The sequence below is a fragment of the Uranotaenia lowii genome, chromosome 1, assembly GCF_029784155.1.
Source record: "Uranotaenia lowii strain MFRU-FL chromosome 1, ASM2978415v1, whole genome shotgun sequence".
Taxonomy (NCBI): domain Eukaryota; kingdom Metazoa; phylum Arthropoda; class Insecta; order Diptera; family Culicidae; genus Uranotaenia; species Uranotaenia lowii.
In genome coordinates, this window is record NC_073691.1 from 194,367,277 (window position 1) to 194,381,113 (window position 13,837).

The window sequence follows — 13,837 nt, forward strand, 5'->3', positions numbered from 1 at the left end:
CCGTACGTCTCCCCACATACACACGAACACACACACACACGCACAAGCATGGAACCCATGGCCCATGGCGGGATGTCAGCGTTTCAATGGAGACAAAAAGTTGTTGAAAACATCACAAAAACGGCATTAGTTAAGCTTACACACGTCCCGAGAAACTTGTGATGATTTTGTCCAATGAAGCAGGAAGGTTTTAAAGCAAAATATTTCTTTCGTCATTAGAAACATATATACAAGGTTTTAGGTGTGATTGAGTTAATGCAATCTTCCCCCAGTTTGGTTCAGAACTATCGGCGAATGGATAAATTTACCGTCCTTGGTTCGGGTTAGATAGTTGGTGGCAGGCGTTTTTCTGTACAAGATGATAGGATGATCGAAAAAAAAACAAAAACAAACCAAAGATAAATAACTGAAATATCAAAAAATGCAAAACAATCTAACCTCCTACAAATGATACCATACGATAAAACGTAAAATAAGTCCACTAAAACGCTGATGGCAGGGAACTAACCAAAGCAAAATAAGAACCACCGACTACTTACACTCCTGCCGATAAAGGCTTGCCATTCATGGAGCAAGCTGATTAACGAGAGTTTTCAATCGTTTTCAGAAACAATATTATGTAAGAAATAAAAGAACACAAACATTTGTTTGAACAATTTTTTGAAGATTTTTTTTTGAAAATGAACAAATAACGTGGTCGATTAACTTATATTAAGTACTACTAATAAGCGGTTTTTAATAAACTCAAATACGGTGTGATTAAAAAATATTCCAAAAATGGCAAGCAGTGTACCTAGTATACGTTAAGAGGGATCTAGGAGTAAAAGTAATGAGATAAAACTTTCAAGTTTTATTCATTTCATTACCATGCATTGCTACAACTACTAACATCCGTGATCAAAAAGTGGACAATTTATTTGAGCAGAGAAGAAATTTGGTTTAATTAAATTTTAACGCCATTGCATCTGTTCTAGTGAAAAACAACACATCTTACTAATCTTATTTTTAAACAATGTGCTGCATTTTTAAATCCGTTAAATATTAGGTGCACTGGAAAAACTTCGGGCTCACTTCAATTGCATACATTTAGGCGCTTTTTTAGAACACTCAGGACGTGTCGATTTAAAAACTGTCCTAAACATTTACAACTATAAAGTGACTCGAAAATGGCGTGATTGACGAAACGATTTCCTAATGATGCCTGATTTAGAATACGAAATCTCCTAAATTGGTATTCTGAGCCTATTCATTAACTGTATAAAGTTTATAAAACTTCCTAACATGAAAAGCACCAACGCGTAGTTTTGAAATACAGAACATTTATTTTAGATTGCAAGTTTGTGAAAAATTACTTGTTTTGAAAATTGTAATTATTACTATTTTACGATGATTAAAATTTGCACAAAGTTCCAAATCTTAGTTCAGATAAATTACTGGTATAAAATTTAGTCCATACTCTTCTGCTTTCGAAGTATCAACAAAATTCGCGAGGATCCTTAAAAAAGGGGTCGTTAAACTCACTAACACTAGTTGCTAGAACCTATAAATCGATTAGGTTAATTCTATAAAACTAGAACCATTTTACGATTAAAAAAACAAACCACTAGCTAAACAACTACATTTTGGTAAAACTACCTAATAAACGAATGCACAGTCTTAAAACTGATGGTGGTTACCAATCGTAAAGGGTCAACTTACGTCGTTGCGGGTGAATAAAGGTCGTTGTTTGTGTCTAAGCTGGATTTTCTGTGATGGAATATGCAATGAAACATAATTAGAGGATACAACATCAAAACACCGATTCTGTACAGTTATGCGTTAGGAAAAGCAATGATTCGTTACAACACAGACGATTTAAATTATTTACGGTTGATTTTAGGTTGGATGATTGGAGGCTTGAGAGGGAGGCGCGTAAACGACTTACCGAGTTTGCGGCGTAATAGGTGAGTCACGAATGGCGCTCATGGTTACCTCGAACAGAACCACCAACAGACACAGCAGAAGCGGCCCTAGAAGAGCTCCTTCCAATCCAAATAGGTACATTCCTCCGGCTATGGAAAGGCCAGTCAGGTACGGATGACCTCCACTGATTCGAAAAAAAAACAGAGAAATGACTAAAATTCAATACAATGAGGCAAAGTCAACCTAATTTACCCTTTGATTTCCGAGTGTATAATGGGGTTGAAATTGGACGGAACAATGAAGTGTACCAGAACCAGAATTGCCCCTAGCCAGAAGCGATCCTGTGAGAGCCACAGATCCAGGAATGCGGGTACACTGCACCAGTATGATTCCAAAAATGGGGCGGCTGCAAGGATAGAAGCCAACACTGCCGGTAAATACACGATGTGTGCCCCCACGACGGTATGAGTCAGCCACGTGAACAATCCGTGGAATAGAGCCAACTTTAGGGTGGCTACTACTACGCTGGAAATAGAAGCTTCCAGGGCCTGGATTATCCTAGGTCCCCAGGAGTTGTTTATAGTGATTCCGGTTGGGGCATACCGTTCCTGACTGCTTTGCAGTAGGTAGTAGAGCGTCGTAAAAAAGATAATCTTTCAAAATAGAATAAAGAAAAAAAATGAGAATTTACATTAACCACATTATTATCAGAATACTTACAGTGTGAAACAAAAACTTCAGCACAGCATGTCCGCCTCCAAGAATAACTGAAAACAATGTGCCAAATGCCGATGCTAGCAAATTTAAGTTAGTACGAAGTAACATCCACAAAGAGTCGGCCACCTCCAAAAGCATTCCGATATTGCTCTTGACAAAGCCAATGATCCCAGCCTTCGTTACTGAAATAAAAATTGAATCACTTTTTTGCAATATTTCACAAATATTTTCCCTCACTTGGATTGATGAATATTTCATCGATTGTCACACGGATCGATTGTCCGGTGACACGAGGCCCCACCATGCTATCGCCATTGTTACGATCCATCCAGCTCTGGATGAGCCGATCCCAGACACTCAAAATTTGGCATTTTAGTTTCTTAGCCTGCGTCGGATCTGTATCGTTGAAAATATCATCCACATACTGTTCGATGTGGGATCGACCATACTTGTAGGCATTGTCCAAAATATTGTCCATCGATTGCATGTCTACGAGTAGGAAAACAAAGCTAATGAACTCATAAATGCTTATAATTCAAATTTTCCAAGGCGACGGAAAGTTTTAGAGAAACTTGAGGTATCAAAGAAAGAAAGAACATAAGCCGTAAATATCAGGAATTTTTCGAAAAAGAACTTGAACCAGCAATCTCCGGTACAGTACAACGGTTAGCCTATTTCACCACGGTGAACGTGATGGAATCGACCGACACGAGCGTACATGTCGAGCTCTATCGAAACACCATGTATATCCCGCATGTGATCCTTCCCACTAATGATCTCTCTTGTTTCTCTATCACCACCCATCGACTCGGGATTTTAGTCGAGCGAGCACACTCATAATTTAGATTTTGGTAACATACCGATTGGCAGCATTTCGATCAATTCCGGTCGATGGGCCAAGGTCCGATTCACCAGATTGCTGCCAAGTTGGGCCACCGCTATCGTTTCCGAGTAAATTTGAGTGAATGCAAAAACGCTGACCAGCATGACCAGCACGCTGAGGAATCCGATCATTACCACCGAGCTGATGTCATCGATGTAGGAACGAAGTTTGGCACAAACATACCGATGTACGTTGGCATTTACCCGCAGTATTCCGGGTAAACATAAGGGCAGTAGAGCTGCGTGTCGTGGGAACAGCCAATGCTTCAGTAGTTCCCAGTATTGATCACATTTTTGGGAGAAGTATTGAAAAATTCCTAGCACCTCTGCTAATCGTTTGACCAGGTGTAAGCTCATGGGGATTATTCCCAAAAATAGAATCCACGTATGCATCCAGATCAGTGTCGCTCCGCAGGCATAAAAGAGTATCCTGAAATAAAGATCGCTTTCTAGCGTTTCTGGCACACGGCAGTAGGATGTGGCATTAACGTAGGTGCTGCTTCGACTATCGTTCATGGTACTTGAAAGCTGCGGAGTGGTAGGAACATCCAGTTGTAGCTTAGACTTGATCTCTTCCATTCGTGAACCGTCCGCACCGCCACTTGTTTCATCCAAAACCGGAACCGATGCCAAGGGCTCTGCTTTGCTCTCATTCAGCCGGTAGCTTGTCATGTCCAACAAACTGTGCCATTTATCGATAAACCGGACGTTCTGTTCGTCTTTTTGCAAATTATAAACCAGCCCGATGGCTCCGTAAATCAGCAACCCAAGAAAAACGGGTACCTGCAAAGCTCCTAGAAAACTGCATCCGTACGCCACAATAAGAATCCATAGCATCTGGCCGAACACCAGAAAAGGAGCAGACAGTTCCGGCTTCCAGAGAATATACACACTTACCACATACAGAACGACAATGATAGCGAGCTGGAAAAATGCATTTTTTTTTTCAAAATATCATTAAACAACAATTATACAAAATATGAATCTGACCAAAAGATCAGCAAGTTACCATTTGCAGCGACAGCGAGCTCAGGAGGGTTTTGAAAAGTGAATGGTTCCAAACGATGAAATTCCAAAACCCAAGAAACATTTCGGCCGGAGCAATCCACACTATCAGCCGCAACAAAATCAAAGCCCCGAAACCGATCCCAATGATGCGCAAATGGCCCTTGAGCCATTCGGTCAGAAAATGACCCAGCGAATCGATACCGTGGAGCGGCGCTCCCAGCACTCCCATCACCAGGTACCGGTCATCCTTCTCGATCCGTTCGATCCAGCCGTTAAGAGCCTCGGCCAGGCGTTTTTTGGCCGGAAAGAGGACCGCCCCGAACAGGAACGCCCACAGGAGTGGTTTGAAAAAGGGGGCCAGAACCAGGGTCACTCCTACCACTACGGCGACCACGGCCACCATCATCACGTTATACATCGCATTTCGAAGGGGTTTCTCGTGGCCTTGGTTTCTCAACACCAGCCACGCATTGAAGAGTCCATCGAAGGAACGTTTTATCGGAGCCGGACTTGGACGAGTGCTCATGGTGACGAGAGCATTCCCGATGATGTCAGATCACTGCTGCTGCCGACTTCTGAGCAATTTTTCCACCAACTGTCGTTGTTAAGAATTTTTTAAAGTTATCTGCTTACCAATAATACTGAAGATAATCTGTTTTTAGTTGTGTACCATCACTATTTAAAAAATTTGTTATATGAAAAACAATTTTTGCTGCTTTTCGTCTATTTTTAGCGATGATTCATAAACAAACCAATGTCATTTGAAAGAGTACATAGGTGTGTTCAACGAAACCCAATCGAAATCAATTGAAATGGATTGACAGTTGATCAGCTGTTTTTCCAATTGACTTCGATCGATTTCTATTAGGCTGTTGAATGAACAGCCATTCACTAATACTAACGCACTGACGCAGTGTTTTCAGATGTAATTTTCTTTATCAGCTTCGTTCAGAATTCGAAAAGGCGGTTTACTCAAGGCAAATTGTAATGAATCCATCATTTTGGCCATATCTCAATAGCAATTCTTTCCCGTATACAAGCTGTCCGAAAAATTTCAGATTAGAAAGTTTGTTGTTCGACTCGAACTATATAATTAGAATACTAAAAAGGAATTTGTTTAGAATAATGAGCAATTTTTAGGGAAAAGAAAAGCACAAAAGCGAAAAATTGCTGCTATAGGAAAATAATTATTATTTTTAAAACATACAATCATGATATTATGAAATAAAATACAGAGGATCGATAAATTTTATATTTTATTTGACATTTTATCGTATTTCACAACATAGACCAAATTTCACTTTACACACTTCCTATTTATTTACATAGTAGTCACATAGTTGGTCACTTCCTATTTGATTATTATAATAATCCAAGACCGACAGACAGATGTATTGTGAAAATGGAGTCCTAACAGAACAGCACAGAACAGCTACGCCACATCGACCGACATCTCTTTGAGCACCACGGACCAGCACGACTAGCACAGCACCACCGACTCAGGATACCTGGCACAGCCCCACAGACCCAGCATGTCTGACACCACCAGACCAGCGCGTCTAGCACAGCACCACCAATCCAGAATACCTGGCACAGCCATACCGACTCAGAATGACTGGCACAACACCACCGATCCACCATGGCTGACATAGCACCACCGATCAGCACCACTGACTCCGCACGACTAGCACTGCACCACCGACTCAGCACGACAGGAAACACCGCACCGAATGACACCGCTTTCATTTCTTCTAATAATTTTTTCACAACAAACCAAATCTGCTGTTTTTGACAGCAAACAAATACATATGTGTTAGTGCGATGGAAATCGATCGGAACGAATCCTGCTTCCTAGCTCGATCGGTTTTGACTGGTTTCGATCGATTTCGATTGGCTTCATTGAACGTCAATTGGATTAGTTTCGACCAAAACATTGGCTGAGTGAACATCCATTTACCAATCGAAATCGATTGAAACCAATTGCAATTGCCTGTTGAACAGGCTTATCATTTATGGTCGACCCATTGAAAACAGCTGTTTTGGTTGATAAGGCTGGGCGGCTCGATTTTTAAATACGACAAACCGGGAAAAGTGAATAACAGTTAACGAAAATAATAATCAATTTCCTTTTTTACTGTTTTCAACCATTTTGCTAACAAAGTACCTTATTATTAACTGCTTGAAAATTAGCATACTTTCATTCCATGATAGATGAATTTAGATGTTCCGTGATTGTTGCGTGGAAAAAAATAATTAAATTGGATCCCAATAAACAATTTGGCTGCTTAAAAACGGCAATTTGCTGAACAAAAGCTAAGCTAAAGCGTAATTGCTGCTTCAGCTTATTGGTTGAATTAAGACAAACTGTAACCATGTTTCAGCGTTTAAAGAAGTCTCAGTGCAGCCAATGGGAGGAGTCGAAGAGTTGCTTCTTTAACACAATTTCAGCCTTTGTTCAATCATTCGCTACCATCGGAATTTGGCAGGCTGTGAACCGTGATAAAACTGCCCTGCAAGATGGTGGCTTGATTGGAATGAGAGAAGAAGAAAGAAGAAAAAAGATCATTTCTCTCACACTTATTTTTAAAAAAAATCTTCTGTTGAGACTTTGAGAGGCATTTTGGTCGCTTAAGATCGACAAACTATCATCGCGCCGCAGACTTCATGATTGGTTCTGCGTACTGCGGCATGCGACCAACAAGCCGGAGGTTTAAAAGTCGGGGCAGTTGAAACGAAAAAAAAAACACAGAGGGGAAAAAGTGGATGCCAAACATCGGACAGCATTGATCTTTTTTTTTTTTTGGGTTTATCCGTCAATTGACGTTTAATGGCGCTTGCTGAATAACTTCTCCAGATCAAGATGGTTAAAGGCTGAAGATACGTGAATAAGTGGTTGAGGCCTTCTTTCAGCCAGATTGCTGATTAAAAATTGAAACACGATATTTTTTCAGTGTTTATTCAGTAAAAAGTGTTTGTTGGAATTTCCTCCAGAATGACAGATTCGCCGTTTGGACCACTCTCCACAGAATCAATATTTAGGCCAATTTCGACTTGAAAGTAATCACAAGCAACTTAACTGACCATATGTGTATATTTTAGCACAAAACCATTTAAAAACCACTATTTTTTACATGTAAAAGCATTACAAAAATGATTTTAAAATAAAAGAAAGCCCCTTTTCGATCCCGAAATAACTATTCGCCTCAGGGCATCTGCAGCAAGCGAGAGTCTAGTGAAAATGCTCACGCGTTTAATCACTCTCATACCGCACCGGGGCACACAGGGGTAAATGAGCAAAAAAGGTGATCATAATTATTTGCGGCCAAACGGTGCACGTTAGACATTTGATGTCTTCGAGACATTTTATGTAAATTTAATGATCTTTCATATTTCATTAAGTAAAATGTAATTAACTTACTTAGGAGGGAGATAAAAAATTATTTATTGAAATACTTAGTTTTTAAGCTTGACATATTCGATAAAGTTGTAGATCATGTAATTTTAAGAAACTTTGTCGAAGACATCATCAAAATTGCATTTGAAACAAAAAAGTTACAAGCATTTTAAAAAATTAATAAGTACTTTTCAGTTTTTATTAAATAACTTTTTTTGTGTATGATTTGGAAACTTAATATATCAGAACAAATTGTTTGAATTCTAATAGGAAAAATCGTCTTCCAAATGAGATAAAACAATTAATATGGTGAAAATTGCCTTTTTTCGAACAATTAAAACATCTAGAGTTCGGACGAGTTCGTATGATTTTATGAATGGATTTTGTTATTCAAGTTATAAGTTTCAGAATCATGTTTGAATTAATTCACTACTTATTAATTTTTTAAAATGCTTGTAACTTTTTTGTTTCAAATGCAAATTTGATGATGTCTTCGACAAAGTTTCTTAAAATTACATGATCTACAACTTTATTGAATATGTCAAGCTTCAAAACTAAGTATTTCAAGAAATAATTTTTTTATCTCCCTCCTAAGTAAGTTAATTACATTTTACTTAATGAAATATGAAAGATCATTAAATTTACATAAAATGTCTCGAAGATATCAAATGTCTAACGTGTACCGTTTGGCCGCAAATAAATATGATCACCTTTTTTGCTCATTTACCCCTGTGTGCGGGGGTTAGTATGAGGGTGAGAAAAATAGTGCCGTTGCGTTCGCGATAAAATTTATAGGAGAAATTATAATATATTATTGTCTCTTTCATTGAAAATTGGATTTCGTGCAATGTTTTGCATATTATATATCTATGATGGTGTCTTTCTAAAAAAATTATTGCATCCAGAAAATGAAAGCGGGCAACCCTATTTTTGAACTCCGACATTTTTTTTAGACGAGTTTGAAAGAAAAACGTTTCGTTGACAACACATCGTACTGTAAAATGTAAACAAAAAATAGGTTAACGAAGCTTTGCCAGAAAAATATTCAATAATAATAACGGTAACCGCTTGAAATCCTGAGAGCATTTTGAAATTTATACCGAAGATGAATCCTAACTACCCGATTCCGGATGATATCAGCGAGCTGCAAGATACGGTTGTAACGATGCGTCAACATATGCCTGCCTTGTTGAAAGGTCTGCTGATGAAAGAGTGCCAACTGTCGGCTAACCGGTTGGTAAGTTTCAAGGGGTTTAAAAATGGGAACTACTTATCTAACGTTTTTCTTTGTTCTAGGTGGAAGCAAAAGTATGTGATAATCAACAGAAAAACCGGAAATTAGATGACTTGATTCAACCGGAACTGCCCGAAGAAATCGAACGACCACAACAAAGTCGACCCAATTCTATGGCAAACCTTTTGCTGCTAACGAAACAACTGAAAACACAAAAACTAAAAAATTAAGCATTGTCGGTTTTATTCTAATCATTCTCTAAATCTAGGATGGCATGAAGTTCATTGTAGATCATCTCAAGACAATCAACCCGCGGGTTTAAATGCTACAAAGTAAGAAATTTATCATAAACATTTGATGTAAATAAATTCACGATCATAATCTTACTCTGAATAACGTAATTACTGGTTTTGTTGTGAAAAGATTTCCTTTGGTTAGAACAGTAAGAATAAATACTACTTTAAGCTGAAAATATATAGAACAATAAAAACGCTGTAGATAAAATTGATAAAAAATCATTACTTACGTTATGAAACACTTCGTTAATTACTACACCGTGTATGTGTTTAATTGGGATTAGTACATTTTTGGTTCCTCCACCAATGAAGTGTGTTGAATACTGTAGTGCGAAATCTTTTACTAAGACCAAGTTTTCTGAAAACAAAATCATTTCGTTTAATATTTAATTGAAAAAAAAAGTAAATCAAACGCAAAATCACCATTTTTAACTATCCTCGTATAGCTATAGGCCACCACCATTAGTGTGCTCCCGAAAAGTCCATGAAGCCAGAGAATACTGTGTCCGGATCCAAGCAGTAAAACCGAAAACCCGTAAAGGAACAGCAGAACCGCTGCCAGTTTCAACCGCCGAAGACGATCCTGGCCCAGTTCGGTATTTTCAATCGATAAATTTAAAACATTGGTTGACTTTTGTACAATCCGTGCATTGATTTTGCGACCACAATTCGTCCAATAGGTACCCATGCGATATTCTTATTGTGAGATCGATAAAATGGTTATTTTTTTTTTAATTTGTCAGTAATTTTGTTATAATTTAATGTTTTGTTTTTCAGGCACAAACCAAGGTGATCCACAAATCTGAAGTTGAGGAAAAACTCGTCTAAAACGAAAGCTTTAACGAATCGAGATGTGAGCCGTTTTCAAGCATCATTTGAAGCCCGTTGTTGTTTGTTGTTCACTCCCCGCATAATCAAATATCATACACCTTATCGTCAATATTATTCTGTTCTGATTACATGAATAGTGACTATTCGAGTAATCGTTTCCAAATCTTCTTATTTTTGACTAAATTTTCCATTTTTCATGCGTCTTCGCTTAAAATGATACACAAATATTTTTGAAAGATACCAGTAATATTCCTTAAAACAAAACTCTGAATGCATCAGAGTGTGTCTTTACTGACTTCAAAACAAATAAAAATGGCGCGTGTTTTTTGTTTCGGTAGCGAAAACGACGGAATTTATTTTATTTAGAAATTCATCAGCTGAAATGTAAGTTAAAAGCAATTATGATTTCCATAAACTATTTTTTTATTGTTACAATTATTTTTTTTCAGTAATAAACAACTCTTCAATCCTGAGGTGCACCGTTTACTGTTCCGGAAGGGGAATTCGCGGTCGAAACATTCGCGGTAACAGCAGCACATAATCCAGTATCCGCCGGAAGCGTTTCAGTACCGCTGCTGGAATCCGAGGGTCCCCTCTGGTGTGGCTGGTAGAGAAATCGATGAATGGCGAAAGATGTCCAGGGGACTAATCGAAGCATTCGATACTACTACCCCGACGGCCAGTTCCCTGGATTGCATCAATGATCCGCACTCACGGCTGTCGGTCACGCGTCAGACTGTTCTACAACGACCAAAATTGTATATTGTTATGGTTGAATCAGCAAAACAGGCAGGACACCTTCCCCATTGCTGAGGTCATCCACTGTACCCAGCGGCCAGAAACGGCACAGCGAACATTGTACCAGCACCGAATTGAATCACAGAACACCACAGCGAGTAGAAATTCAAACGACGAACGTGATGAGGACAGAGACAGAAGCAAGGCAGAGAAAGAAGCCACGCGTGCGGAGCATCCCGATAAGGAACCTCTGGCAGACGATGATGGTTCACGATCGTCTGGAATCACTCATCCGTGACGCTGTGCTTGTTCTGTCTAGGAACAACCGAGGACACGGCCGTAGCACTCACAAACGGAGCAATACCTTGGAGGCTCGTGTTCGGCAGCTCACACAGTGCACCCGGCCACAAGTGCGGCAAAGTACCTCTACATGTGCTCAAAGTATGAGTCGAACATAACAACTTTGATGAATAAGCGCACCGATGAAGGTTAGTGAAAAAGTTTTATTGTTTTGTTAAAGCTTTAATTTTTTCAATCCTTCGTTCCAGCTAGCCAAAGTACAGCAGATGCAAGAAAAAATCCCCCACCCTGCCGGGCCGCATAGAATTATCGCAGCTAATTCTGCTGCCGGGCCGCAAAGTTCCCCCGCCGCGCCGGGGGAAATTATTTTTTTTCTATTGGGTTTGAAAGAAAGTCAATAGCGGTACTGGAGATGGCATCGGCACCGGATTCCCGAATTGAAAAGTGGTGGCTGCGAAGAAAAAAGTGTTAAACCGAAAGATTCGAATCTCCAGAACTGCGGAAAAGGGACCAGCTTCAATGGCACTGTAACTGCCCGGGCAGATAAACACAGGAGCAGTTTTAAACAAGTTACCTCAGGGACACATAGTGACGGTTTCATTGCACTGTTGACTCATCTTTTGGCAGTAGAGGTAAATTAGGTAAAATCAATGATATTTTTATAGTTATTTTTTTTTTTATTTCAAGGTTGCTCCTGGTGTCTGTCGATCAGCAAAACCGATCGAACAAAGTGTTCCTACCCTCGAGAGACCTGAGTCTCCTCTCCGGGCATTGGCTTCAATCGTACAAAAATTCTCTCGGAATGACGTGGAGACCTCTTCTTAGTGATGAAATATGTAAGTTTTCAAATTTTATGCTATTTATGCGTTGCTGGAAGCTTCTTTTTCTAGTCTTAAGATGAATAAACCCATTGGGCTTAAAATCCCGGGAAAATTTTTTATCTAGTCAAAAAATAGAGATATCAAAACCAGAACTAAGTCTGATGAATCTGGATTTTTTATTTTTCATTTAAATTTGAAATCGCCAGTTCCGTAATATGATAAAGTTCTGATAAATAACGGTAATTCCGATAAGAGAACTGAAAACTGTTCTATTATCTAATCAAAATTACATGTAGTTATTTACCAGAATTTTATTATTCAATTTAATTATTTTAATAATTCTGAATTTCATTTTCAATTTTATTCATGTAGGAACGTTCCTCCTATGAAGGCTTCCTCTGTTCTTTGAGCAGATCTGAAGGTGTAATAAACAACGGTAGCTGCAGCCTACATCGTGTTGACGGTACCGTAGACCCTCTCGCTAAGCGGATTGCGATTGTTTATTGTTGATGATCCAGATAATTTAGATTGAGTGCTTTAGTCAGCTACAAATCGGCCTAAAGAATGAGAAGGATATGAGGTGAAACATTCGTTTGCACCACGGTGCACAGAACCTGAAGAGTCAACATTGAAAACAGCGACGAAACAGTCAGGTGATAAGTGCCTGTATCTTATAGTTGGCCCAAAGCTCCAAAATCATTCTTTAGCTGCCATATTTTGGTAATAGTGTTTTATATGTATATTCATGGTAATTTCAAGTGCTTATGTTTTGTTTTGTTTTCTCTAGGTAGAACATTTTGTGAGCAGCGAATGTGGCGACATACGAACAATTGTCTACGATGTTGGACATGCAAATTTTCCAGTGCAAGAATTCAAAATAAGAAATGGTACATGGGAATTAATCTGGATTCCTCTTTTTTTTTACAATGGAAGGAGCAGTTGGCTACCGACATCGCTGATAATTCGCAATTGAAGATACGTCGTTGACAGTGCCATTTCGATGAGCACTCTGCTCCGGAAGCGGAAGCTGCAACGCTGAAGGGCGAGGAATCCCTGGTGGCTTTTTGAATGCAGTAAATTGGAGGTGGATGCGGTAGACTTTAATAAAACCTAGTTCGAAGGAGATATTGTAAACAATTATCAATTGTCTTATATTGATGAATAATAAAATATATGTAAAAATATAACGGGAATCGTCTACTCATTTTGCATTTTATCATAAAAAGATCCTTTAAAGATACACTGTAGCGTCGAAATATTGGCGAAGAACGATTAATTGAAGATTACAAGTATCGTTATTTTTTTATGAGAAAACCATTAAGAAAAGATTCCACGAATGATACAACTCGCTCGGAGTGAGTAGAAAAAAGCAAAAAAATTGAATGGTTACTCTACTTAACGACCCGTTCATTGTATCGTAAAGTGCGTCCAAACGATTCCATTTCATGAAAAAATGATAAGCCTTATCTTACATTAATAATCCAAAACTATAGAAGTAATCTTTTGGGTGTCTTGGGAAGAAGATAATGGGAATAGTCATAGTATAATACTGATTCATGCGGGTCAGCCAATGTTGTGATCGAAACTAATCCAATTGACGTTCAATGAAGCCAATCGGAATCGATCGAAACCAATCGAAATCGATCACGCTAGGAAGCAGGATTCGTTTCGATCGATTTCCATCGCACTAACACACATGTAGTTGTTTGCTGTC

General features: G+C 38.8%; 2 protein-coding genes and 1 long non-coding RNA gene across 10 annotated transcripts in view; 1 reads left to right on the top strand and 2 right to left on the bottom strand.

The window, feature by feature from the left end:
* The window catches only part of LOC129742162 (transmembrane protein 245), a 17,858-nt gene extending 12,630 nt beyond the window's left edge, over positions 1–5,228 (bottom strand). For 2 of the 5 annotated variants that reach the window (XM_055734043.1, XM_055734035.1), the window contains exons 1-6: positions 4,511–5,228; positions 3,480–4,425; positions 2,857–3,108; positions 2,623–2,801; positions 2,155–2,555; positions 1,925–2,086 (exon numbers count right to left, since the gene is read on the bottom strand). In XM_055734043.1, the coding sequence (XP_055590018.1) occupies positions 1,925–2,086; positions 2,155–2,555; positions 2,623–2,801; positions 2,857–3,108; positions 3,480–4,425; positions 4,511–5,035 (2,465 nt within the window). In that variant the 5' untranslated portion in view covers positions 5,036–5,228. Of the gene's footprint in view, position 1; positions 350–539; positions 577–1,698; positions 1,747–1,924; positions 2,087–2,154; positions 2,556–2,622; positions 2,802–2,856; positions 3,109–3,479; positions 4,426–4,510 lie in introns of all 5 variants that reach the window. The other 3 variants (XR_008736519.1, XM_055734016.1, XM_055734024.1) reach the window with 3 other exon arrangements.
* A 4,102-nt stretch (positions 5,229–9,330) lies between these two features.
* LOC129742192 (uncharacterized) lies at positions 9,331–10,229 on the bottom strand. Its single transcript, XM_055734058.1, has 4 exons — positions 9,857–10,229; positions 9,664–9,791; positions 9,525–9,602; positions 9,331–9,462 (listed from the first exon to the last, which is right to left on the bottom strand). The coding sequence occupies exons 1-4, from the start codon at positions 10,119–10,121 to the stop codon at positions 9,385–9,387; spliced, it is 549 nt and encodes a 182-aa protein (XP_055590033.1). The 5' UTR covers positions 10,122–10,229; the 3' UTR covers positions 9,331–9,384.
* A 118-nt stretch (positions 10,230–10,347) lies between these two features.
* LOC129742208 (uncharacterized) lies at positions 10,348–13,678 on the top strand. Of its 4 annotated transcripts, none has more exons than XR_008736522.1 (3): positions 10,348–12,138; positions 12,496–12,843; positions 12,911–13,678. It is a non-coding gene; the product is annotated as an uncharacterized LOC129742208 (long non-coding RNA). The 4 variants fall into 4 exon arrangements; XR_008736523.1 differs by having other exon boundaries at positions 10,348–11,934; positions 11,990–12,138; positions 12,496–13,678; XR_008736521.1 differs by having other exon boundaries at positions 10,348–11,490; positions 11,551–12,138; positions 12,496–13,678.
* The last annotated feature ends 159 nt before the right edge of the window (positions 13,679–13,837 follow it).

Excerpts from the sequence above, each read along its gene's own strand:
- LOC129742192 (XM_055734058.1), bottom strand. The coding sequence starts at position 10,121 with ATGGGTACCTATTGGACGAATTGTGGTCGCAAAATCAATGCACGGATT. Across the intron at positions 9,603-9,663 it reads TTAACGAAGTGTTTCATAAC|CTTAAAGTAGTATTTATTCT; the intron begins GTAAGTAATGAT and ends ATATATTTTCAG. Across the intron at positions 9,463-9,524 it reads CAGTAATTACGTTATTCAGA|CATTTAAACCCGCGGGTTGA; the intron begins GTAAGATTATGA and ends CTTACTTTGTAG.